The sequence below is a fragment of the Urocampus carinirostris genome, chromosome 1, assembly GCF_059441175.1.
Source record: "Urocampus carinirostris isolate Australia breed hairy pipefish chromosome 1, RoL_Ucar_1.0, whole genome shotgun sequence".
NCBI classification, from domain to species: domain Eukaryota; kingdom Metazoa; phylum Chordata; class Actinopteri; order Syngnathiformes; family Syngnathidae; genus Urocampus; species Urocampus carinirostris.
This window is the reverse complement of record NC_142349.1, coordinates 68,637,883-68,665,742: the sequence shown is the minus strand read 5'-3', so window position 1 is coordinate 68,665,742 and position 27,860 is coordinate 68,637,883. Positions and strand designations below refer to the sequence as shown.

The 27,860-nt window shown below is 39.0% G+C and overlaps 1 protein-coding gene across 1 annotated transcript; it reads left to right on the top strand.

Annotated features, from left to right (window-relative positions):
- The first annotated feature begins 636 nt into the window (after nt 1-636).
- Nucleotides 637-26,944, top strand: ralbp1 (ralA binding protein 1). The gene is made up of 10 exons (XM_088349746.1): nt 637-698; nt 2,942-3,233; nt 7,335-7,784; nt 10,891-11,240; nt 13,537-13,698; nt 16,448-16,579; nt 16,647-16,757; nt 18,684-18,805; nt 18,880-19,000; nt 21,399-26,944. Exons 2-10 carry the CDS (start codon nt 2,984-2,986, stop codon nt 21,714-21,716), a joined length of 2,016 nt encoding a protein of 671 aa, XP_088205872.1. The 5' UTR covers nt 637-698; nt 2,942-2,983; the 3' UTR covers nt 21,717-26,944.
- The last annotated feature ends 916 nt before the right edge of the window (nt 26,945-27,860 follow it).

The following is a 27,860-nucleotide window of genomic DNA, read 5'->3' as shown; positions in this document are numbered from 1 at the left end:
TGTTGCAAAATATTAAGGATTGATTATCAGAATAAATAACAGAACAAGACTTTAAGTTTATTATGAATCTACATATAACATTCATTGCATATATATGACATCACTGTTTTCCATCTGCCATCAGTATGTACCTGTATTGACTCATCTTCATTCATGCAATGTTTGCGTTGCGTCGTCCTCTTTCCACGATGCTTTAAATGTACGTTTACGTTTTGTAGCGTCATCAATTTTGTTAGCTTCTTTTGAATATTCCTTCGGGCTTGATTTCTAACTACTTATCCATTTTTCTTGTGTTCTCTGTTCGTCTACTTTGGAAAATGATATGCAAATGCACGACCTTATAACGTTTGGGAAAGTCCAGAATTTTCACTTTTCGAGGGTGGTTTTGCTCCCCATTAACTGAAATAACCGAGGGATTACTGTATTGTATTGTATTCTATTCTATTGTATTCTATTTCTTTAAAAAAAATGTATTTCTAATTTTTGTTTTATTTTCAAAGTTATTTTGTGTTCATTGTTCAAGTTATTTCCAATGTTATTGCTGTCAGATGAAGCAATAAAAATATCTCTATTTGAAATTCGTCCGTGTCACTTCCGCCTTTTTCCCATCATGCAACGGCGCATGCGCACTTATCATTATTTAGTGCACCTCCCCGAGACAGCTGGAAACTCTAAAGCTGTGGAGTAAATCGCACTTGGTGAAGTTTATTATCATTGCTTTTTACATATACGTTAGTTTTATTACATAGTTTTTAACATTAATTTAATCAAGCGTACGCCTTTAGGAGAAATGTGTGCAAAACAAGATAAACAAGTGGCGCTTATTGGCTAGTAAAGCTTAGCTAACGTTAGCATACACTTCCCCTTCCCTACTTATATTTGTTATTTCAACATAAACATTCTTGCACATTCACGTATAAGGTTAATATGTTTGAATACCTGGTAAACAATATATTGAAAGATCGGAAGTTTTATCGTCACGGGAAGAGGTGTACCGAAGAATTGACATTTTCACTGGGTGAGGTTGGCATTTAAATGTTTGTAAACATTAGGGTCGCCAACCTTCTGGAGCTAAGAGGTACCCTTTTTTGCGCGAAGACTTACCACTTTAATATGTATTTGTTAAATAATAACTTCTCGTGTTTTGACTATGTTGTCACTATTCTATTATGTTATTCCTAGGTTCTGATTTTTAGAAGTTTGGTCAGAATAGTCTTGATCCGGGTTGGGTAGGTTTACTTTAACTGGATTACTTTCAATTACTTTTGGATTACTCCAATACCAAATATGCTAATAAAAGAGAATAGAAACTAAATATGAATAAATTGACTAAATTTTGTGCAGGCTTGGGGAGTAACGGAATACATGGAACGGCAAAAGTGATGTTGGCAAGCTGTTTGGATTTATTTTCATTTTGTTTCTGTCGCATTTTATGTTAGTTTTGCCGGAGATCAAAGAGATCAAAGCCATGAGATAAAGCTTACCACGTGTTGTGAGTCATCATTTTATTCATATTTAGTTTCTTTTGTCTGTTATTAGCATATTTGTTATCGGAGTAATCCAAAATTAATTGAAAGTAATCCAGTTAAAGTAACCCTACCCAACCCTGGTCTTGATCAACCACTAAAACATCTGCGTTGTTTAGGGCATTAAGTGGTCTGCTTTCATAATAAGTAGGATCATTTTGGAAGAATTTATTATCATCATTTAAAGACGCTGATCATGCCAGTTAGAAATCAAACTTCCTAGAAAATCACCAGTAAGCTAGTTTGAGAACCTGTCTACGGGCTACTCAGGTGTTCTTTGGGGGCGACCTGGTGCTTCCTGTTGCGTCAGGGGCCCCTGCATTAGTTTTCAACTCCCTTGATAAGTTAATCAATTTATTTCTGTTTTTTTTTATCAGCAAACATCAATCACATTGGTACAACTAAGGTCTCATTCACACTTTTTATGTCAAAACAATTCTAACACTACATCATTTCTTCTAAAATTCCCTTCTGGCTGCAACTAACGATCGATATACATGCTTCAATAAGTTACATATAAATTTATGAAATCCCTAATTAATATTCTCACCTAATATTGCTTTTATCAAATGTCAAGTTTCCATTACTGTAATATTAGGTTCACCTTTGTAATATGGCAACTTCCAATTAAAGAGAAAAAAGCTGGAATGGGCACCGGTAACTGTTTTTGGCCATTTCTTGAACATATATTTATTTGAGAGAAAAAGTTGTAATCATGAGTGAATGACAACATGGATTACAAAAGTTGTATAGTCTTTACTTTTTTGGATGATCGAAAATGTTAAAACTGAGTAGTAAAATGTACTGATTACATATGTCAAAATATTTGAAAAATATGATGTATGGCAAAATCAAATCACTCTTAGAAATAACGTTGTAGTGATGAAGAATTAAGGTTTAATTTTAGGCAATTACTGTATACATTTTTGTCCACAAAAATTTAGAATCCCCAAAATTTTGCGTGTTTTTTTGCCACTTTATTCCTTTTTTATTTTCTATTTTTGAATGTGTTTGTCTTTGCTGTCGGTCACCCCTTTCGAGGAATATGACCAGGGTAGATAGATCGATACATTTTTTGTTTAAGACTCAAACTGAGATGATTTTATAATATTACAGTGCAGTGAATGCACTTAAAATGTTTTCTCCTTAGTCAATTTCTGTGTTTGCTTCCTAACTAGAACATTCGTTCGTGAGTTGCTGATAGCCAGTCATTTTTCCATGCACACTAGCATAAGCTGAGCCTTATAAAGACTGAACTTAAATCACATGTTATTGTAATTCATGTAAAATTAATCTTTATAATTAAAGGAGTATTTTGTAGTATAATCTTGTATAACATGTTCTAAAGCTGCAGCATTAGTTGGCCTACCGCTGTCCTTAACGCAAAATTAAGCAAATTATTTTACGGCTTCCAGGCATGATGGAGGAAACGGCATGAACGGCGTGGCTCAGCCAGAATGACCGAGTGCTTCCTGCCACCGAGCAGCAGTCCCGCTGAGCAGCGGAGGGCCGAGCATCCGGGCGGTGTGGCACGGACTCCCAGCTCTGAAGAGATCAGCCCTACCAAGTTTCCAGGGCTTTACCGTACGGGTGACCCGTCCCCACCGCATGATGGCCTCCTCCACGAAGCGCCTGATGTTTACGTGTCGGACGACGACAAAGAACACAGCAAGAAAAAGAACAAGTTCAAGAAGAAGGAGAAGCGCAGTAAGTGGCCATTATGTCAAGTCAAGTAATGTTAATTTATATAGCTTATAATCGCAAAAAGTCTCAAAGGGCTGCAAAGTAATTCCTCTTCCAGGATGACCAAACTGCAACAGATGTTGCAATGGTATCAACAGATAATACACAGACATCTTCAACATTAAGTATGGGTAATAACTGAATGTCCAGTTGACAACTCCCTGTTGCAAAATTGTAATTGATGCAGCTGGATCTAGATGATGGCGTACATTAGGTCCGAGTGCCGGTACGATGGCTCGAAATGCATGCACCGCTCAACAACTGGGCTCATCCTCCTTCGTCAAGGATGAGGAGACGAGAGTATGAGGCTAACATTACTCATAAGCTATTGAATATAAGTGTGTCTTAATTTTAGATTCAAAGACTTCCACTGAGGTTGCAGATCAAATCTTAAAAGGCAGATTATTCCACAGCACCGGTGCCCGAATGAAAATCTCTCTCGAACTTGCCGATTTCTTCTTGGCTCTTGGAATCACTAGTAGACCAGCGTTTTTCGGGCAAAAGCACTGAGCAGGAACGTAGGAGGAAATGAAATCAGCATAATTTTTGCTGTGACTGTCATGTTCTTTACATGTGCAGATCCATCTTGTTGTGATTAAAGGCTATACAAATAAAAATGACTTGACTCGAAGAATATAAAAAAAAAACACCTGTGTCTTCTGTTAGAACAGCAGCCGACAATCTAGTGTTCAAGAAACATGTATTACTAAAGTTTACATTTTTTAGATCTGAATTGGTGCTGTGGCGCAATGAGATTCAATTGAAACGTTGACTAAAGCTTCAAATAAAGCTTTAAATAAAGACCTGTTTGCCAAATGATTTACTTTAAAACAACTACAGCATGAGTCAAAAACCTTTTTGGAGCTGGGAGTTACTTTTTTTGTTACCGATTAATGCAAATGAATACTAATTTGAGATGCATTTCTAAAAGAAGTAGTAGTCATGTTTATACTATGTACTATTGTGTAATTACCAGGTTGTAATCACGTCAAGTCACATTATTTGTATAGCCCTTAATCACAAAAATGTCTCAAAGGACTGCACAGGATTACAATTACACTATCGCCTGATCTTAAACCAACATGCATCGGATAACAGTACACAAACATAGTAAACATCAATAAAAGAGAACACGAGGTAACATGTTGAAATTTGTCCGGAAAGCGCATGACAGCAGGAGCGCCTCAATCACTCTATTATCTGAACGATTAAGGCGCACCTTCAAAAATTGTTTTATGTGAACGATTTTTTGATATATATAAAGTACACCTGACTATACGGCAAGTGAAATTAAAATGACTGTGAAAGCTGAGGTTGCATCAAAAAAAATATCAGTAAATTATATAGTATTGTATTTATTTATTCAGCCAGTACAAACCATAAACATGATATATACAGGAAATCATTTTGACACACGAACCTCTTGACGTGACGCGTCGCCTTCGATCGGCGCCGGGTTTTTAGACCCAACTGCTGTGTTGGGAGTCATTAGGTGACCAAACCCCCCAATTCCAACCCCTTAAGCCTATTTACAACAAAGTCAGTTAGTTCTTTGTTCCTTTGTCTCTTTGTTTCCTTATCCTCACTGTAAATGTGGAACTGGAGTCATCCAATTTCATTGTCACAGCATATCCCATGTTGTAACAATGACAATAAAGGCATATTCTATTCTATTCTATTCTATTAATGCCAAGCAGGGAAGCAATGAGTACCAATGTTGTAAGTCTTAGGTATGACTCGGCCGAGGTTTGAACCAGCGACCTCCCAGTCTCGGAGCGGGCGCCCTACCATCTAGGCTACCGAGCTAGATAAATAACGCGACCTTATTCTATAGAAGGTGAAATATCATTATGAATTTTCGTTTCGCCACTTAGACTGTTTCAGAAATGTTTACTATACTACGTAGTGTTTCCTTGTATGCATTTCATATATTATTTAACGTAGTTTCCGATACAGACGCATTTGCAAATTTCTAGCAAATTTTCAGTTTTTAGGTGTGCCTTATAGTCCGGGAAATACAGTATGAAAAATAGGGTTAAAATGGTCTCAGTCCACTACTAAAAAAAAAAAATCGACCTTGTATAAGGGGCCTTTGTGAGCAACATATATAAACTATAAGCTCATTTTAGACAGAATTTCGGCAGAATTAAACACATATTTAAAGACACTGATCATGTCAATGGTTTCTTAGAATACCGGTAGATAGAAATTAAATTTTTTAGAAAAATCACAATGGCTTCTTACCGGTGACACCATCACGTTAGTGACCCCTGGACTAAAGTGTTAGCGTTATCAAAGTGCTTTTGACTTATTTTAAGATTTAGATGTTTTACAGTTAGTGTGGTATTTTCCCTTCAATTTCTAGCTTTGAGGGGAAATGGATCTCTTAGAAAAATGTCTTGTTTTATTTCTGAACCGCTTCAATTTATATCTGATGCTACTGATTATTACGATTCAGTTCAAGCAGTGAATCAGATTATTGCACTTTAAAGGGCCCCTAAAAATATAAGGCTTTGTTTTAAAAGATGTACCGTATTTTCTGCACTATAAGGCGCACCGGATTATAGGGCGCACCCCGAAAAAATAGTTTTTGGTCCTATATTTGACATACATAAGACGCACCGGATTTTAAGTCGCTACAATGGGAACGTCGACAAAACAGTCAGATAGTTCAGTCAAACTGATTACCCCCTTAACATTCCCAAAGCTTGCAAAGACGCAAATACGTGTCGAGAACACGTGCGGATGCGGTGTCCGTACGATGTCACTCAAATGCATCGTTCCATCATTCGGAAGGTTAAAGTCTTGGGATTCAAGAAATGCCAACCATTCCTTAGTTTCTATTTTCTTTTTCGCTCGCAACTTTACTGTGCATATGACAATAAACACTTGGAATTGAGTTTAATTAAAAAATAGACACTCCATTCCATCCATTATCTGCACCGCTTATCACAGAAACATCGAGTTCAGTCTGAAACAAGATACAGGGAAAATATATAGCCGGAGTAGCTCACCGAAGTCGTTGTGTTCAATAATAATGTGCAGCCATGGTCCTCTCATATCCAGGAGAATAAAATATTTACAAAAGACAGAATAGACAGAATAGTAAAAAAATGCTTTCTGTATGCCGTCAACCACGTGCTATACACATTCATCTTTTTCGGCCAATTGCAGGCTTTGTTTTGCCGCTTCAGCCTATGTCAGCCTGTAAATGATAAAAAGGATCCGCCCCTTGACCTCCGGTTAACTTTAGCCAATAGTGATCGATTCAACTGATGATTGACACATTGGTTAGCCAATGAAACGCCGGTAAATAAATCCCAGCATACACCGCGGACTACTTGGCGTTCGGGGGAAAATCTAGTCGGCGGCTGCAAGTTAGTTGGAAGACTTTGCAACTTAATATTGATCCATAAATAAGGCGCACTGTATTATAAGGCGCATGGTCAGCTTTTGAAAAAAATTAAGACTTTTAGGTGCGCCTTATAGTGCGGAAAATACGGTAATTCATTATTATAAATGTAAATTATATACTTATTGTGTATATTCCACTATTATTGGCTCTGACAAGTCAAGGAGCCATGTTGTGTTCATTTTCGTTAGTTAGCAAATATGATTGAAATTTCATAATTCCATAATTGTTGAACAATCTTTATTAGTCCGGCATGTTTTTCATGCTTAGTTTATGACATTCGTATTCCTATTTTGCTTAGGGAGGCATTTGCTTTGTTACTAACTCATAGTTGTATACAAGTTCAAGCAAATCTATGTTTATTTTTAGTTCTTCTGTCCGAGAGCTGAACTTGACTATTTGGAAGGATCCCTCCTACTCTTCAAAATTTGTTTTAAAAACAAGTTGGCCTAAGTAAGCCCAGTTGGGTTTTTTTAATTTTGACATTTCCTTTAATCAGAGAGGTTGAAGCACAAGGGACTTGTGCCACTTTAGTTGACTGACCTCTTTTTCTAAGCTCCCCCTTCTACTCTCGCCTCCTTTCCAGTTTCTCATGTCGAAAAACTAACCGGCTCTACCTCTCTCTCCCCGTCTCTACACTGCTTTCGGCTCAGCGGAAGGATATGCCGCCTTCCAGGAGGACAGCTCAGCAGACGAGGCCGAGAGCCCGTCCAAGATGAAGCGCTCCAAGGGCATCCACGTGTTTAAGAAGCCGAGCTTCTCCAAAAAGAAGGAAAAAGACTTCAAGGTGAAGGAGAAGGGCCCTAAGGAAGCCAAAGATAAGAAATCCAAGGACTTGACAGCAGCTGATGTGGTTAAACAATGGAAGGAGAAGAAGAAGAAGAAGGAGAAGAAACCCACCACTGGTACCGCACCAGTTGGTGAAACAGAGACATTGCCGGCAGAGATCCCAACTTTGAGGCCCATCTTTGGTGCTCCACTGGCAGAGGCGATAAAGCGAACTGCACTGTATGATGGCATCCAGCTGCCTGCAGTCTTTAGGGAGTGTGTGGATTACATCGAGAACTACGGCATGAAGTGTGAGGGCATCTATCGTGTCTCAGGTATGTAACACGTGAAAATTGATAGAAAATGCTGAGTTTTTAAGTGGGGACATAGAGAGAGATATATAGCTATTTTCTGCAATAATAGTTGTTAAGTTTGGGGCAGAAATGGGGCCAGTAGCAAGAATTGCTATGAAAAGCCTTTTTTTTGTTGTTGAGCTGACGTGGACAGAAGGAAGACGTAAGGAGGCGTCGTTAACGCGTAGTGTATAACAGAAAATAGTGTAAACTAAAATCAAAGATGCAGGGCAATTCTTTTCTAAATTTCAAAAAATTACATCTATTGTTGCTTCAATACATGAAAAAAAATCTCAAAATAATTTCCTGCAATCACAGTTGTTTTGTCATTCTCATGAAATAACACAGACTTTGAAGCTAAGGTTTTTTTTTTTTTAACATACCAGCGATAATATAAAATTTTATCCCATCAGAAAAGAACGGAAATACCCCATGACGCAGATGACAAATTGAAATGAAAAAGAAAAACGGTATATTCATACTTGAATTTGGAATATATCTGTTAAGAAATGTGAGCGTAATATTATTTTGTTCATTATATTGATTTAAAAAGGTATTGACCCAAAATATTAAGTGTTTGCTGTTGACGTGTGGCCAGCAACAATGAAATCATGGCCACCTCTCATCGAGGTGTCAGTACAGGTGTCGGGAACCTTTTTGACTCAAAAGAGGCATGAAAGATCTATGTTTGTATATATATATATATATATATATATATATATATATACTGGACTGTCTCAGAAAATTAGAATATTGTGATAAAGTTCTTTATTTTCTGTAATGCAATTAAAAAAACAAAAATGTCATACATTCTGGATTCATTACACATCAACTGAACTATTTCAAGCCTTTTATTATTTTAATATTGCTGAATTTGGCTTACAGCTTAAGAAAACTCAAAAATCCTATCTCAAAATATTAGAATATCATGAAAAAGTATACAAGTAGGCTATTCAACTAATCACCTGAATCATCTAATTAACTCGAAACACCTTGCGAGGGTTTCCTGAGCCTTAAAAACACTCAGCTTGGTTCAGTAAACTAAATCACTGCTGATCTGACTGCTGTCCAGAGGACCATCATTTATACCCTCCATCAGGAGGGTAAGACACAAAAAGAAATTTCTCAAAGAGCAGGCTGTTCACAGAGTGCAGTTTCAAAGCATATCCACAAAAAGTCTGTTGGAAGGGAAAAATGTGGCCGGAAACGCTGCACAACCAAGAGAGATGACCGCAGCCTTAACAAAATTGTGAAGAAGAGCCGCTTCCAGAATTTGGGGGAGCTTCAAAGACAGTGGGCTGAAGCTGGAGTCCAGGTATCAAAAGCCACAGTTCACAGACGTGTCCGGGAAATGGGCTACAATAGCCGTATTCCCATGGTCAAGCCACTTCTGAACTCAAGACAACGGAAGAAGCGTCTGACTTGGGCTATGGAGAAGAAGCACTGGACAGTTGCAGAGTGGTCCAAAGTCCTCTTTTCAGACGAAAGCAAGTTTTGCATTTCATTTGGAAGTCAAGGCGCCAGAGTCTGGAGAAAGGCTGGAGAGGAGCAAAATCCAAGTTGCTTGAAATCCAGTGTGAAGTTCCCACAGTCAGCAATGGTTTGGGGAGCCATGTCAGCTGCTGGTGTTGGTCCACTGTGTTTCATCAAGTCCAGAGTAAATGCAACTGTGTACCAAGAGATTTTAGAGCACTACATGCTTCCATCTGCTGAAAAGCTCTATGGAGATGAGGATTTCATTTTCCAGCATGATCTGGCACCTGCCCACAGTGCCAAAACCACCAGTAACTGGTGCACTGACCATGGCATCACTGTCCTTGATTGGCCTGCTAATTCCCCTGACCTGAACCCCATCGAGAATTTGTGGGGTATAGTTAAGAAGAAGATGAAAGACACCAGACCTACAAATGCAAATGAGCTGAAGGCCGCTATCGAAGCATCCTGGGCATCAATAACACCTCAGCAATGCCACAGGCTGATTGCCTCCATGCCACGCCGGAGTGATGCAGTAATCCGTGCAAAAGGATTCCCAACCAAGTACTGAGTGCATCAATGGACATTTTCAAATGTTTGATTTAGTTTTGCTGTTATAAAATTATTTTTTTTACTTGGTCTGAGGAAGTATTCTAATATTTTGAGATAGGATTTTTGAGTTTTTTTCAGCTGTAAGCCAAAATCAGCAATATTCAAATAATAAAAGGCTTGAAATAGTTCAGTTGATGTGTAATGAATCCAGAATGTATGACATTTTTGTTTTTTTAATTGCATTACAGAAAATAAAGAACTTTATCACAATATTCTAATTTTCTGAGACAGTCCAGTATATGAATGACAAAATTAAACAAAACCACCAAACCCGAAGTTAATTCTTCAGCACATTTTGTTTCATTGCTTTGCATTTGATGATTTGATAAAATCTATAAAATAATAATGTCAAAGCTTGTTTCCCATATCAACAAATACACCTCTTAGAATTGTTCTCTCTCGCAATTATTTATGATCGTTAAGGCTCATTTTGACTGACATTTTTGTTGCGGACAATGGTTTCTAAACAAGGTGCGAGCAGAGTCCTTTTGCAAAAATGCCACAAAATACTGCAAACCAGGTGGATACAGATGTTTTTCGGCAGGTGTGCTATGTGTGAAAAGATCCACACAATCCTACTGTTCACCCAGGCAAAACTACTATGGATGATTGGCCGGCGTCTTCAAGTTTGTTCTGTGGGTTTTCATCGTAAATTGTCTTAACGATGAACTTTGACTGTTTAATGAGCTTGCATATAAAGGATTCCTTGCAGACGTACAGCCAAAACGGGGTCTGTTTGTGTAACAAGATGAGTGTAAAGTGTAGTTTACACTTTTCCCTATATATTTTTGACCAAACATTGGCTCATTGTGTTGCTTTGTCTTTCACCTACACTAAAATTGATAAGTCATGGAGAAGATTACTATGGCCTTCATTTTATGTTTGAGCCAGATTCACTCATAAAAAGAACCAAACATTCCCGACCCCTGATTTATTATGTCGTGCGACAGCCACATGGATACTTTGATTGAATTAATGCAGCGATGCACCCTTTACCTGTCAGGTATGAAGTCCAAGGTAGACGAACTGAAAGCGGCGTACGACCGGGAGGAGTGTCCTTGCCTGGAGGAGTACGACCCTCACACAGTGGCCAGCCTGCTCAAGCAGTACTTGCGCGAGTTGCCCGACAACCTGCTAGGCAGGGACTTGGCGCAGCGCTTCGAGGACGCGTGCAATCGGCAGGCGGAGGCCGAAAAAGTGAGCGAGTTCCAGCGGCTGCTGTCTGAAACGCCGCCGGAAAGTCGCCTCCTGCTCGGCTGGCTGGTCACGCACATGGATCACGTCATTGCCAAGGAAGCCGACACCAAGATGAACATCCAGAACATCTCCATCGTCCTCAATCCCACCATACAGGTCCGTGACACTTTTTACATGGCTGTAAAACGGGTCGCTCTGTTTACCTTTGAAGCTATGTCCTAGTTTAGAGCATTTATGTGGGACATCTTCTTGGCCGCTTCACTTTTTCCCAAATTTAAGGATTAACGGATGTTCTGAGAAAAACGAAAAAAAATCACCATGCTGGGTAAAAAGTAACAGTCGACTTTTGCGTCTTTGGTGCATCACAGGTTTTCCTCTATTAACAGGTTTTACAAATAAAATACATTCTTCATGGAATATCGGCGTCACATTAGAATAGAAGAAGAATAGAATAGAATATGCCTTTATTGTCATTGTTACAACATGGGATATGCTGTGACAACGAAATTGGACGACTCCAGTTCCACATTTACAGTGAGGATAAGGAAACAAAGAGATAAAGGAACAAAGAACTAACTGTCTTTTTGGGGTTTGATGAGGGGGGGTGAGGGACAAACAGAGTTGCTGGATACAACCGGAATGTTTGATGTTTGATCTTACATTACACATAGTCCAGTGTTTTTTCCAAATTGCTCAGTCCACAATTGAATGGATTTGGGAGTACAGTCCATAAACATGCCCGATTAAAGTCGCCGTCGACGATAAAGCTCCGTTGGGGTGTGCAAGCTGCTGTTTATTGATAGCAGCGGGCAGGAGATTTAGCGCTATGCTAAAGTTAGCATCCGGTGAAACGGTTAGTGGTGTAAAGTAAACCGCAAACACAAAGACCACAGTTAACTCTCCCGGTACATAGAAGGGTCTGCACGATACTGCTAGAAACTCCATATCGAGTGAGCAGTGTGTGTCAATGGTTCGGCTGTTATTGTAGCGCGTAGTCTCCAACCCCTGTTTTTACCGGAGTCTTACATGTGTTAGTTCACTTAAACTGATCAAATAATTGCCTTCTGTTTCCTGAGCGCTGATTGGAGCAATCCGAATGAATCGTTATCAAGAATAGTGAACAACAAACTGCCCGAAAAGTGCGTTAGTTGCTGCATCCTGTGTGTTTAGAATGAAATAGAATGGCATTTATTGTCATAATACGGAAGAACAAGATTGTATGGCTTCTCCTTTCAGTGCAAAAATGATACAAAGTAAAGAGAAATATGTAAGAAAACAATATATTAGTGATAAATACCATATTTATTCCTGTAGAAATCACACTCATGTATAACGCGCACCCTTTTTTTTTAATAGAAATTAGAGGTAGGTATAAAGTTTTGTTCCACTTTTTCTCAGCACCAACAGCATTGCGAGTGGTATGCATTAACTACGTGTGGCCAAGACTAAAATTGTTTAATGACAACTATTAACACAATATAAACATATTTACGATGGATGTATTTAATGTCCCAATAGTCCGATTTATCATCAGTTACCCCAAAGACTTGTTTCCTTCGTTGTGCTTTATTGCGTTCATTTGTATATTTCAGTACGACTTTGTGTTTCTTCATTCTCTAACATTTGTCACTAGTACAGTGGATAAAAATGTTTTGATTATGAGATAAAATCAAATGCCTTTTCATATGTAATGGTAGTGGTTAGGATTTGGCACTCTCACCGCTGCGACCCGGGTTAATTTCTGTTGCATCCCATGTTTTGTGTTTTTAGTCAACAATATTTTTCCACTGATAGTTGCACGAATACGGTTATATACTACCGTAAAACCCTGCATATAACACGCACCCACACCTTATTTTTTTTAGGTAAACAAAATCTGCGTTATGCACGAAAAGATCCGCGAAGAAATATGTGGGAGTTTCTGAAGCCTTGTGAAAGTAGCAGCATTTACTGTGGCAGTAGTATAGAAGAAATGCAAATATACATCATACTCATGACCTTTGTAGAATCATACTTCAAGGGGTTAATGGAGCATAGACTAACATTATATATTGATGGATACAACTGTGGCATAGAAAATACATTTCCCAGAGAAATCGACCAGTATACATGGGGCTTTTTGGCAAATAAACCGGAGTTTTGTCTCTGTACTACAAGTCCCACATGTTTTTGCAGTATTAAAATATTCTGCATGAGGAACAAGTAAACAGATTCATTGTTACACTACAGTACATATGTTTCTATTTTATGGAAGTCATCTTATTACGGTGGTCATGGAACAAATTAACTGCAAACATCTAAGGAATGCTGTACTTTAAGAATTTCAGGCAGCTTAAAAGCAGAAATCCTTCCATTTTTATGACCTTATTAGACAGATACCATAATCAAAGATGTGAATCCTCCTATCTGGGGTTTAGTCAATAAATCCTCTCCTCTGTCACCATTGTTGCAGATTGGAAATCGGGTCCTTTACATATTTTTCACGCACGTCAAGGAACTCTTCGGCGATGTGGTTTTGAAACAGGCCGTGCGCCCACTGCGCTGGTCCAACATGGCTACTATGCCAGCACTGCCCGAAACACAGGATAACATCAAAGAGGAGATCAGGCGGCAGGTAAGAAGCTACATGTTTGGTCTTTTCACTTCCTTTCCTTGAATGCATTAAAGCCGTATTCAAACGAGTTTCTAACCATAAAGTAAATTATAGAACAGTTATCCCTTGCTGTATCGCACTTTACTTATTGAGGTTTCTCTACTTTGCGGATTTTCATCATGCATTGTGTTCTGCATTCTGATTGGTAAAAGAGTCACCTTACCACGAATCTTTTCAAACTTCAAATTTCTCTTAAAGCCACATGTCACCAAAACGCTCTTGACCGACAAAAGCACTGGTGGGTGGCTGAGGCAAAAAGGTAGCGAAAAATGCTTTCTATCGCTAACAAAGTTGGACCCGCTAAACTTTCTCTGGATCCACATGTGGTTCTTTGGCACACCCTAATGGCTCCCTGACAAAATATATGGTTTGTGTAAAATAGAAACGGGACACATTCTTTACTTTTTGCAATTAATATAGATAGCCTACAGTATGTGTTTCATTATTTCTGACATGTATAAAAGGCTACTCATTTTTTGCCGCTTCATTTCTTTTTGTGTTCTTTCTTTTTCTGTGTCTCCATTTCTCTCTTTCTCCATTTCTTTCGTTCTTATTATCTTTTTCTACTTCTCATTATTTGTCTGTCTTTCTGTTCTTTTTCTCTTTCTCTCTCCATTTTACTCTTTTTCTCACTCTCTTTCACTTATTCTTTTACAGTCTCTTTCTCTCACTCACTCACTCTTTATTTTTCTCTTTCACTCTCTACTTTTCTTTCTCCCTTTCTCTAGCGTATACTCCTTCTTTTCTCCTTTCCATCCTCTTTCTCTCTGTCATTACTTCTTTATTTCCCATCCAGGTAATTTATTGTCAGGTGGTTTTTACCCACAATTATAACTGCTATACTAATATTGTACCATGACGTAGCAATTGATATGCCAATGATTATCATACTGATATTAGTTTGTGCTTTCGTCCCAATGATTAGATATGACAGAGAGCGCTAAGCCACGCCCACCATAGTTACGGCGGAGAGAAATAGGGCGGTCGAAACAACAACGAGCGACCCTTTATTCCTGATAGCATAGTCTCATCATTTCTTTCTTATTATGCAAACTTATCTCAAACTACAGTAGAAAAGGGTCTCAATTATTATTATACACAGTTAAGTTCATTGCATCCAAAGACGCTAATAACTTTGTAAGAGTGGATGCAAAATCTTGGCGAAAAATAACCAAGTCAGAAGTCCTTTACCAACTACACATGGAGATAGATTCAGATTTGTGAGAGATAATGGTTTGTAGAGGATATAATAAATTACAAGTTTTTAATTACAAAATGCCACCTTCGCTTGTATTTGTTTTGTCATGCTAACAAGGGGGCAGTACCGTATTTTCCGCACTATAAGGCGCACCATGTTATAAGGCGCACCTTCAATGAATGATATACTTTTAAACTTTTTCCGTACATAAGGCGCACCCCATTATAAGGCGCTATAAGTGCATGCTGGTTTAAGATCAGGTAATTGTGCAATTTTGTAATTGTAATCCTGTGCAGTCCTTCGAGACATTTTTGTTATTAAGGGCGTCATAAATAAATGTGACTTAACTTGACTTGGCTACAGTAGAGGATGTAGTTACGTTATGCAACCGTTAGATGGTGCCGCGCTAAAGGGAATGTCAACAAAACAGTCAGATAGGTCAGTCAAAATTTATTAATAGATAACAAACAAGCTTTCCACAACTCCATTCACTCCCAAAATGAATAAACAGCCGTTTTATTATTTTCTCTGAGGTAAAGCATTTTCGTGACATATCTTTAACATCTTTGAACAACAGCAAGGCATAACATTTTACTTTTCCTCCATTTAGTTAACACGCAAAAAAACGTCTGATACTGTTATGGTAAATTAAACGATAGTGCAATCGCAATATAGTGACACTCGTAATGTGCAAAAACAACAAGTGCAAAACAATAATAGTAAAGCAAAAACATAATAACTGTAAAATGTAAAACGTTGTAGTGGGTTTTACATAATTCACCCATGGAACCATTGTTCAGTTAGCGAGTTCCCAGGGGGACTCTTAATTCTGCCGGCTCGAGCCACTCTCGTGTTCGATTCATTAATGTTGAACTCTCTCGCTGCTGCTCTATTCCCGTGTTCTACTGCGTGACTGATCGCCTTGACTTTAAACTCTGCGTTGTAAGCGTGTCTCTCAATAGGAGCCATTTCAGGGTCTTTATACAAACGCACAAATAAAAGAGAATCGTTGTTTAATATTTCCCAGTATGCACAGCGCACTTCTTCTTCTCCGCGAAAAATTGAGTCAGTGGCTGCTTACCGTAAGTTGCGAGACCTTGTAAGTCAATATTGATCCATATATAAGGCGCACCGGATTACAAGGCGCATAGTCAGCTTTTAAAAAAAAAATAATCAGATTTTATGTGCGCCTTATAGTGCGGAAAATACGGTAATATACTAAAAGGGCAAATGAAGTGGCCGCAGTAACTTACAAGCTTCTTTCACTGACGACTTACCGACACAACAGCAGCGTAATAAAACACTTACTGTAGAACAATTAACTTTGTTTCGGTTCCCATAGAACCTATGCACTTTGAGTTTATCGTGAAGCATGCCATGCATTGTGTGTGATACAAAAGGGGCCGGGCTGTCGTCTGCCACTCGTTCTGATTGGCTAAAAACAAGTGCTGTCAGTTCTATTAATTGTTTTGTTTTAAGATCATTTTTTTGTATGTACACCTTGTCATGTAGGAGTTCCTGCTCAATTGCCTGCACCGAGACCTGCAAGCAGGTATAAAGGACTTGTCCAAAGAGGAGCGTCTTTGGGAGGTCCAGAGAATCCTCACCGCTCTCAAGCGGAAGCTAAGGGAGGCCAAGCGACAGGTAACTTCTACCTGTTAAATAACATTAAGTGACGTCACATTCCTGACTTATTTTTGTGATGTTTCAGGAGTGCGAGACTAAAATCGCCCAGGAGATCGCCAGCCTGTCCAAAGAAGACGTTTCCAAGGAGGTGATGACCGAGAATGAGGAGGAAGTAGTTAACCTCTTACTGACTCAGGTGAGTGCCTTGCAACCGTCTGCACCAATCAGAATAAATCCCTCTCTGGATGAATAGGTTGGCGGTTTGAGTTTTTGGGGAAAGTTGCTGTTATTTTAATACACTCATGGTCAAAAAATGACAGGGGTCTGTCAGAAAATGAGAAGATCGTGACAAAGTTCTTTTTTTTCCGTAATGCAACTCCAAAAACAAAAATGTCATACAATCTGGATTCATTACAAATATACTGAAACATATGGCTTTATTTTTATTTTGCAGATCATAGCATAAACTCAAATATCCTATCTGAAAGTTTAAGAATATCATTAAAACATGTACTATTAGGCTGTAATCCATGATCAGCAATATTAAAATAATAAAACTCTTGCAATACTTCTATTGATTTGTAATGAATTTGGAACGTGTGTCATTTTTGCTGTTTTCTTGCAAACTCACAATTTTAGGGATTTTTCTACCTTTAATTTTGAAAATTGTTATAATTGAAACAAATTATTCTTTACTGCAATCAGTAAACAACTTTGCCTGTAGCTGTTGCTTGTGCTCCACTATCAAATTTGTTTTCTCTGAAGGATGCTTGAATTTTCATTCACTGATTAAAAAAAATAGATTACGTTATTACTTTGAGTTCTTTGAGTTTTGATATGAATTACTAATCCCAAGAAAATGGATTCAGTGAACCAGGCTGATTGAAATAGAACACACAATTCATTAACACCGAGAATTAATGATAGGAAAAAAAGGGGAGGGGAAGCGCCAGAGATTATGGGAGTTTTGACCGCTGAAAGTCTCAAAGTTACAAGCAGAAAAAGAAAGTTTCCGCTATAACGCTAGTCGATTTGGGGAGATTCCCTTGCGGGGAAAAAAAACCCCCGCTTATTTCCAAGAACCAGCAAACATGGAGTTAAATCTATAGCCGTCACCTTATTTGTTGTGGAAAGATTTGGTTTTGTGCTCCAAATCGTCGCAATGTATGGCTGAACTCAAGGCTGTTGTGCGAGACGAACAAGCCAGGCAGGCAGGAGAAAAAAAGGACGAGCTATCGATCAGCTACTCTTTTTATATGGACAATGTACGCTTGACCAGATCATGCCTTTTTGGACGTGGTCTCGGATATCTGAGACCACCAGGATCGGATGACGGTGTTTGAAGTTGCTAAACTTGTTAGAAAGCCAAAGTAGTGAGAAATTAGTGTAATGTTCTGTACTTGAGAATGCCCCTCCAAATGACATAATTACGTACGGTGAGAATATTATCTTATCAATACATTGCCTTGGGTGTTTTGATGAAATTCAAGACTTGTTATCAGATTTCATTATGGTATGTGGAGAATTGGTACGTCTGGGAATTGTACAAAGGAGGATACAGTCGTTTCATCTATTCCAAAGTGAGTTATTTGAAACAAAGAAAGGTGGGAGTCATTTTTGTGCTGGGCTTATTTTCTCTACACAATATTATAATTTTCTGAGACAGTCCTGTAAATAACTGAGGACTAAATAATAATCAGGCAGGTTTTTGTGTGTTTTATTTTTAATATTTCAAAACACTTTATCATATAGAATATTTTACAATTTGCTATAGTATACATTTATGATTAAATATGTAATAAGAGTTTATGATCAAACATGTACAGCATAATTATTTTATAAGAATGCAAACCCAAATGCTCACACAATTTGTAAATAGGAAGAAAATGTCAACATTTAATTATTGATGTCATAAGAGGAAAAACGTGTATTTAAAGCGTACATTGTTAAAAATTTACATTTCAAATAATACTCATATATTGAAGTTGTATACGGTAAATCCCTGAAACAGAAATACACACAATGAGTACATTTATCTGTGTAATCAGCCTAAGAATATTTATTCCTATTATTTATTCTATTTATGCACTTATTATAGAAATGTATTTCCGTGTTTGGATAGGAAAATGAAATCCTGACAGAGCAGGAGGAGTTAATCTCCCTGGAGCAAGTTTTGCGCCGACAAATTGCAGCAGAAAAGGAAGAGATTGATAGGCTACGAGCCGAGATCGCAGACATCCAAAGGTATATTCTTTGCCTGTAAATCCTTTTCCTTGTGGTATAAAACTAGAAAGTACAGCAATCCTATTCCTTTTCAGTCGGCAGCAGGGCCGCAGCGAAACTGAAGAGTATTCGTCAGAAAGCGAGAGTGAAAGTGAGGATGAGGAAGAGCTACAGATGATCCTAGAGGACCTTCAGAAACAAAATGAGGAGTTGGAGGTAAGTGGTGGACAAACGATTAAAGCATCCGGTAGAGCTTTGGGATATGACATTTATTTTAACCATGGTGGGGATCACAAATTGCTCTATAGCGGGGGATAGAGACCTTTGATAATAAGTTGATGCATTCTTCTAATATAGTTTGTAGTTGAGTCTTACTTAGGTGTAATGTAAGTTTATATGATTAAATAGCATTCTAAACAAATATATTTGTCAATGAAAGATTGAATTTTATATAAGTTTGGTGTGATGTTGAGGTAAGATTTAGGGCCCAGCCCGAATTTTGGGCTTAAAATATCAATCATTAAGTCGGGCTGGGCCGGGCTTCACTCTCGGGATTTATTTTTTCTTTTATTTTTTCTTTTGAGGATACTCTGCTCAGCATCATACCTGTAAACCTGTATGTTTTTGCCGTACAAAGTATGTTTATTATGCATTTTAAGACGTGTACGACGTACAAGGAAATCTGTACGGAAAAACGCAAATTTGTCAATTATGGGTACCATCCGGTATACACCGACTATCACCATACGGCAAATCAATCAAGTCAAACGAGTTCGCCGCGGTAGCCTCTATCTCGGTATGGTTTTTTTCGTTGCAAATACTACTGTGCGCATGCATCTGCCGCCTGGAGATTTCCCATCATGCATCATTCCGTGGTAGTTGTGTTGTGAAAGTCCGTCTCTTTTTAGTGAACCGGCTTTTTTGGCTCAACTCATTAAAGAGACATTGTTAAAAAAACGGCTGACTTCCTTTGATGCATTATATTATGTTGTATAAAGAATTTAGGAAAAAAGGGAAGTATAAAAGGAGAAAATGAAAAAAGACAGTTTTGTGGTTATCCCTTTAATCAGTATATTACCAACAATAATTTAGAAAATGAATCAATAATTTGAATAAGAAAATGTATTATTCTACTTAATTATATTTGCATGACTTTTTTCCTTCTACAGTGAACGTCCAAGCTACTTCATTTTTGAACTTTTTTTTATAATAAACCTAATTCATGTCGAGCAACGCAGTATCTCACAACAAAATGTGAATTAACAATAAATATGACATAACGAAACACATGTACAATATAACACGTTACGCTACATAAATAAACACGTTTGTAAAAAAATATGGTGTAAGATTTTTTTTTGTATTTTGTAAGGGAAAATACGACAGTTTGTAAGGGCATGGAGCCCTGGAGCGCGACAGGTATGCACCAGGCACTTACTTTTCCTCAAGTACCGTATTTTCGGCACTATAAGGCGCACCGGGTTATAAGGCGCACCCCACAAAAATAGTTTTTTGTCATACATTTAATTTCCTTCTCAAATCTGCGTTCAGGCTCCAAGTCTCTGCACCATACAACACAGTTGGCACAATCGCACTCTTGTTTCTCTTCAGACCGTACAAATCTTTCGCCTTTTACTATAGAAATATATAAACGTATAAAGATATAAGAGTGTAACCGCGGTGTACTGGTCCCACCAAAGATCCACATTCACGCTGGACTGGATGATGAGGTTTTTATTACAGTTACTGCAAATGAATGAGTCACAACATTAGCTTTTCTGCTGGCTTTGATCTCAGTAGCAGTTCTCTCTGAATACTGCCAACAAAGCATATCAAAGAGCTTTCTTTTCAATTTATATAAAATACATTTTAGAATATCACAATACATTTTTACATCCATTTCAAGAAGATACTTTTAACAAGAGATCGTATTGTGGATTTTTAACGTTTACAATGAATTCAACATATTTTTCTTTAGTCTGAATTTTAACCAACATCATCCTTTTTAATGTATATGAGAAAATAAAAATAAGAACAATGAGTATAAAAACGGGTACAATTTACCTGCAAATGAATGAGTCACAACATTAGCTTTTCTGCTGGCTTTGATATCTTTGATCTCTACAAGGGGAATTAACATTTTAGTAAAACAGAAACAAAACGAACATAAATCTAAACAGCTTGACAATATCATCACATTACTGTGCATGTTGAGAGATTTGTCAGCTGGAGTTATAATGTTTAAAATCAACTTCTTTTGTGGAGCACCAAAAGATGTGTCTTACCAGTAGCAGTTCTCTCTGAATACTGCCAACAAACCCCGCCTCCCGGTCACATGACAGAAGCCAAAACCAAACCCCACCCCATACCAGCAGGTGGCACTGTTGGACTCATCATTGCAGGACACTTTCCAAAAACTATACACATATTTCAGCAGGAATTTCAATAAAACAAAAGTTATTATTACACCTGTTACAAGAGTGTAAAAGTATATATTGCGTATAAGAGTATATACTATAAAAGATACATTTAGACCAGAATTCCCTTCCAGATATCACGATAATTATCGTTTTATCGCTCAGGCTAAGGTAACAGACTGGCCTTTGTACCACAGAACAAGAACACCCACCTGAACCAGGCCATCCACGAGGAGCAGGAAGCCATCCTGGAACTGCGCGTCCAACTGCGCCTCCTACAAAGCCACAAGCTACAGCAGGAGCTAGCCACGCCACCGCCAACGGCGATGGAACAAACCGCACCCGCGCAGCCCAGCCCCGAAACACAAGTCAGGGGCGGCGAGGACCCGGCCCCGGTACCCGACGGCACCATTAGTACTGCGGCCGCCGGTGCTGCGGCGGCCCCTGCCGCCAAGACCGTGAAGGATCCTCCCAAGCCGTCGCCCAGTAAGGACAAGCGGGACGGCAACATGTGAGGCAACGTTGAAAAAAGTGTTAGCATTAAAAAAGAAAAATCGACACATTAGTTTCTGAATGATTACATTATTATTTTCCCGACATTTGATAAATTGTAAAAGCCTTGATGTTGGGCATTCAAGGTGACAAAATGGTTGCGAATTGGAGGATGTTAAATACTTGTTACAAGGAAAAAGATTCATCACAAATTTGAGAAGTCCTTTTGTATTACATGTGAAAGTTTATTTTGATTATTTTTTTTTTGTAATCAAGCGTAATCGCCATAGTGACTGAAAATCTACAGATTCAGCCTTTAATATGAATGAATGAACGGTCTTTATTGTCATACAATTATGTCATGAAATTGGAGGGCTTCTCAAGTAAATGGTAAATGGTCTGCATTGATATAGCGCTTTTCAAGTCAATGAAGACCTCTCAAAGCGCTTTACAATAAGCTTCACACTTACCTATTCACACACACACTCACACACCAATAGGGAGTCAGCCATGTAAGGCACCTACCGGCTTATTGGGGGGCATTAGGGATTCAGTGTCTTGCCCAAGGACACTTTGACATATAACACGGAGGAGCCGGGAATCGAACCTGCGACCTCTTGATCCCAAGACGAGCGCTCTACCTCCTACCGCTCTATCGCTAGTGTGAATTAGTGAAACTTGTTTCAAAGTTATTTAATTAACTGTAGCGACTTTTAAGCTAACGGAAAATCCCATGTTTTTATGTAAATCCTTCAATTTATGCAAACGGATGGACTAATTAATTTCCGAGTTCGATCTGATGACTTGATAACGATTGTTTAAATCAGGGGTCGGCAACCTATGACACGCGGGCCAGCAGTGGCACGCAAGGGCAAGGCAAAATGATAATGATTATATTTTAAAAATGTGCATTTAGACATTTTCAGTTGCGCACCGTGTTATTTAGAGGCTGTACGTCAGTGCCCCTCTGTGCGCAGTGCGTGTTTGCGTGTGGCCTTGCAGAGGAGAGATCCGTGTTTTAACCCAGCCAACAGTGGCACGCGAGGGGTTAAACAGTGGCACGCTAGCGCACGGCAAAATAATGTTTTTTTTTAAGTTTATTTACCCTAAATTTAGACATTTTCAGTAGTGCGCCGTGTTGTTTAGAGGCTTTACGATCGCGCCCCTCCTCCTCAGCTCCTCCAGAGAAAAAATGTCATTCTTTTCAGCCAGCCCGGGCAAATGACTGGGGCTTTGTCCAAAAAATGACCGTGCTGTTTGCGCATTATGCCTCGAGAGCGTTGTACCTCGCACATCAAGGGTTAAACGTCAATACGTAACGAATCATGAACATGAATTCAAGGACGAGTCTGACAAGGCGGTGACATTAAAAGGCGCTGTGTCCAGGTACCGCAAACAAACACAGACCCTGAAGACCTTTGTCACTGCTATAAAAACACCACCACTTAAGCAAGCTATCACATTGCTCACTGCATAGCAAAGCACAGAAAACCATTTAAGGGTGAACCGAATAGTGCTAGATAATTACGTCAGTTATACGGTTTCAATGTCTATCCATGTTGTATATTTGGACTAGTGTAAAATGACAGCTCATTTGGATATAAAAAAAATGTGTGCGTCATTAATCTTGGTGTGGCACAATGATTTACAAGGAAATTTGAAAGTGGCACTCCTCACCGAAAAGATTGCTGACCCCTGATATAGACTAATTAATTTCAGAGCTGGAAAAGTTTCCAAGTTTGATCTGATGACTTGATAGTTGAAAGACTTATCATGTATCTCAAAGTGCTTGTTGACTCCTTTATTAAGACAACTTTATTTTTTATTTTTTAGATTTTTTTTCCGTCAATCGGTTATTTTCTGACACTGACTCAACAATTCGGACACCTCGAACTGATGTGGCTCGTTTTTCTACGCTAAGAAACTAGCGCATGTAGCAGTGTTAAGGTTGTCTACAGTGCAACTTTTGAATATTAACCAAAGAAGCCCCCAGAGTACTGTTAAAATACTAATGAAGCCCCCTTGTGTGTTATATAGCAGCCACTAGTGGTGTAAATATGCGTCACTCATATAAATAAAACACTATTGATTCAAATAATAACCAAAATCGTATTAACATTATTTGTTAAATGACTTATAGGTTAAGAATTTTTGAAATATATTACAAAACTTTACCATTGGCTGCCATCCTGCTACTACGGAAGCCCGAATGAGGATATTGCGAAGGTATCTTGTCCCGGTGGTTCATTTAGCACTGCATTAGCCACTTACCGCACACAGCTAAGCCCCAAATGCAATGATCCCCTCGATTCAATCACGTTTGACTTATTTTCTCACTGTTTCCTTCTCTAGCCCTTCTTATTAGTCACTTGGCCGAAGGTTAATGCTCGCTGTTAGCTGCTGTTGTTATTGTTAGCTGCGACTGATTTGTCAATGAGTGTCACTCACCTTACACAGCTTTTCATGCAAGCTAACCTCGCAGACTCCTGTCATTTAGGCGTCTAGTGCTTTTGATTCTAGCATCTGATGCTTATTTCCCCACTGTTTCCCTCTTTAGCCAATCATGTTAGACTTTTGGCTGCAGGCTATGGCTCACTGCTAGCCACTATTGTTTTTTCAGCTTGTCCGGCTTTGTCCTTTGCTGCTTTCCATGATTCTGGCTTTTTAAACTTTTTCCCCCCACTGTTTCCTTCTCTAGCCACGTGGTTGTCACAAGGAACTTGCAATGGAACAATAAACTTAATCTTCCACAGCTGAGACATGCACGTGATGATCGCCGTGTCCCATGATGCCAGCATCTGCCACTTATTTTCCCACTGTTTCCTTCTTTAGCCAATCATGTTAGACATTCCTTCTCTAGCCACTCATTCTAGCCGCGTGGTTGTGTTATACTGCACTACACGAAGAAGCAGCACAATTGACTTACATTGGAACAATAATCTTCCACAGCTGAGCCCTGCATGTGATGGTCACCGTGTCCCATGATGCAAGCATCTGGCGCTTATTTTCCCACCGTTTCCTTCTTTAGCCAATCATGGTAATCATTTGGCTGCAGGCTATGGCTCACTGCTCGCCACTACTGTCGTATTTAGCTTGTCCTGCTTTGTCCTTTCCTCCGTTCCATGACTCTGGCTTTTTAAACTCCCCCCCTCTGTTTCCTTCTCTAGCCACTCATTCTAGCCACGTGGTTGCGTTATACTGCACTACACGAAGGCGCAGCACAGTGAACTTACAATGGAACAATAATCTTCCACAGCTGAGCCCTGCACGTGGTGATCGCCGTGTTCCATGATTCTAGCATCTGGTGCTTATTTTCCCACTGTTTCCTTCTTTAGCCAACCATGTTAATCATTTGACTGTAGGCTTAGGCTCGCTGTGGCCGATATCGTTATTGTTAGGTACTTGGTGTTTATATAGATTTCGTTGTCCTTTAGTCTCACCGGTTTGCTCTTGCAGTCTTTTTCCTTGACTTTTAGGATCTTCTCCCACTAGCCCCTAAAATTAACCACTTACACCAGCTCTGACCAACTCCTGATATTTGCCCTTTTCAACCGCTCCGGGTGTATTCAGCTTGCTGGGTTTATCAATGTCACCCACTGATCAACACCAGCTTTTATGTCTTCTTGACTTCCAAATTTTGGCAACAGGTATCCTCAGGGCTTCCGTAGTTTTTTTTTCTTCAAACGCACACACTTCTTCTCAATTTCAAGCCAAACGTGGTGAATGATTACACACTGTCACTTTAAAGATTCGGTGGGTTATATTTTCAGAAATTCATGTCAATGTTACGCTGTGCCAAAATGAGAAATGTAAAAGAAAAGGTCTTTGAATACATGAAAAATGGCTTTGAATATTTAAATTCAAGATATATGTAGATTGTAAGGACGCTCTCTGTTAATATATAGACGTATATAGATATAAAAGAGTAGGTAACAGATTGCTGGAATGAGTGCTGAGCTATTATCCCCAGAGGAAATTTGGGGATTTTTTAATGTATTTTGCCACACTTTTTTTTTACACTCCACTGTTCATTCTGGTTATTTGAGACCTATTCATTCTCCATGTTGATAACCACGCCCGATGTTAATCGATTTTATATCATGCATAATTTGAGTTGTGACCTAATGATCTAACGCAGGGGTGTCAAACAGGTGGCCCGAGGGCTCACTAAGGGATTGAATCCAGACAATGCTCGGAGAAGCACAAGAGAAAAACGAGCTGCGGGTTGAAATATGTCCAGTTGATTCTGCCAAAGCCAGGTGCCTCTCACAAAGACACTGTACTTGTACTTATTTCTCTCTCTCCCCCTCTCTCTCTGTCTCTCTGTCTCTGTGTGTTTGTTCCTCCCCTTTTCTCACTCTCAATCTTTCTCTTTCACTCTCGGTTTTCTTCCATTTTTCATTTTCTCTCTCTCTGCCTTGCTTTCCTCTTCTCTCGTTCTCCTGTTCTCTCTTTCTTTTCTTCTCCTTTCTCGCATTCCCTCTTTCTATTTCTGTTTGGATTTCTTTCTTTCTCTTTCTCCCTCTCATTATTTCTCTTTTTATCTCTTTTGTTTATTATTCTCTCTCTCTCTCTCTCTCTCTCTTCCTCCCCTTTGCTCTGTCTCTCTCTCTCTGCCTCCCCTTTGCTCTCTCTCTCTGCCTCCCCTTTGCTCTCTCTCTCTCTCTGCCTCCCCTTTGCTCTCTCTCTCTGCCTCCCCTTTGCTCTGTCCTCTCTCTCTTCCTCCCCTTTGCTCTCTCCTCTCTCTCTTCCTCCCCTTTGCTCTCTCCTCTCTCTCTTCCTCCCGTTTGCACTCACTCCCTCTCTCTCTCTCCCTCCCCTTTGCTCTCTCTCTCTGTTCCTCCCCTTTTCTCTCTCTCTATTTGCTCTCTTTCACTCTCTTTTTTCATTTTATCTTTTTCTATTTCTCTTTGGATTTCTTTCTTTCCCTTTCTCCCTCTCATTATTTAACTTTTATCTGTTTTGTTTCTCATGCTTTCTCTCACTTTCTCCCTCTCTCTCTCTCTCTCTTTCTTTGTCCCTTTCTCTCTTTCTTTGTCCCACCCTCTACATTTCTCTCCTTCTTTCTTTCATTTCTTTCTCTATTTTTCTTTCTCTCTAATCTACAGGTCTGGTCCCCGAGAGAATGTTTGTTCTATCGTGTGGCCCCCAAGTTAAAATGAGTTTGACACCCCTGTTCTAACATGTTATCAAATATCACTGTGACTGAAACGATTATCTGCTGTGAGGAATAAAGAAAGCATCCATTTTGCGTCATCTCATTGATTTATTCTAAAGCCTTTTTTGAGAATACAGTGAAGCCCCGGGATGCGGTAGCCCCGCCTTATAATTAATAATCCAATTCTTTTCGGTTCCCTTAGGGACATCCGTTTACTACTGGAGGGGTGACGGTACAGACAGTGCTGTTGCAGCAGAGCGTGCGCTAAATTACCTATTTACAGCTCCTGGTATTCCCAGGCGGTCTCCCATCCGCAAACTAACCAGATCAGGTGTTCTCAGGGGGGGTATGGCCGTAAACAGGTCGTGTTTTAATAAATAGGATTTCTATTGTAACTCCCTACAGCATCTACAACACTATATGACGTCAATGACAACTTATTTTGCATGCTAATTACTTTCCACAATGCCTTTTTTTCCCACTTAGTTCATTGTAAAGAATTTGTGAGTCAGCGATGCAATATTGTACATTTTTTGTACTGTAGGCCTATTTATTGGCTATGGGTCCCAAAGTTTGCAGTGATGCTAAAAGGTGGGAGCAAAAACTTACCAACCATTAAAACGAAGCTTGCAATATCATAAATATGAAGAAGGAACACAGGTCGCTACTTTGAAAATTGCATGAGAATTATGGGGATTTTTATAGCTTTAATTTTGAAAATCGTTAGGTTTGAAAAAAAAAATTCTTTACTGCAGTCAGTAAACGAATTTGCCTGTAGGTGTTGCTTGCGGTCCATTATAAATCTTTACACTGATAAAAAAATTGAATTACCTTATTCTTTGAGCTCTTTGAGTTCTGATATGAATTACAAATCCCAAGAAAATGGAATCAATGAACCAGGCCGATGGAAATAACACACACAATTTATTAACTCAGAGAATTAATTATGGGGGGAAAGAAGGGGAGGGGAAGGCGCCGTAGTTTATGGGAGTTTTTTACCACCGAAAGT

Excerpts from the sequence above, each read along its gene's own strand:
- ralbp1 (XM_088349746.1), top strand. The coding sequence starts at position 2,984 with ATGACCGAGTGCTTCCTGCCACCGAGCAGCAGTCCCGCTGAGCAGCGG. Across the intron at positions 11,241-13,536 it reads TCCTCAATCCCACCATACAG|ATTGGAAATCGGGTCCTTTA; the intron begins GTCCGTGACACT and ends CCATTGTTGCAG. Across the intron at positions 13,699-16,447 it reads AAGAGGAGATCAGGCGGCAG|GAGTTCCTGCTCAATTGCCT; the intron begins GTAAGAAGCTAC and ends CTTGTCATGTAG.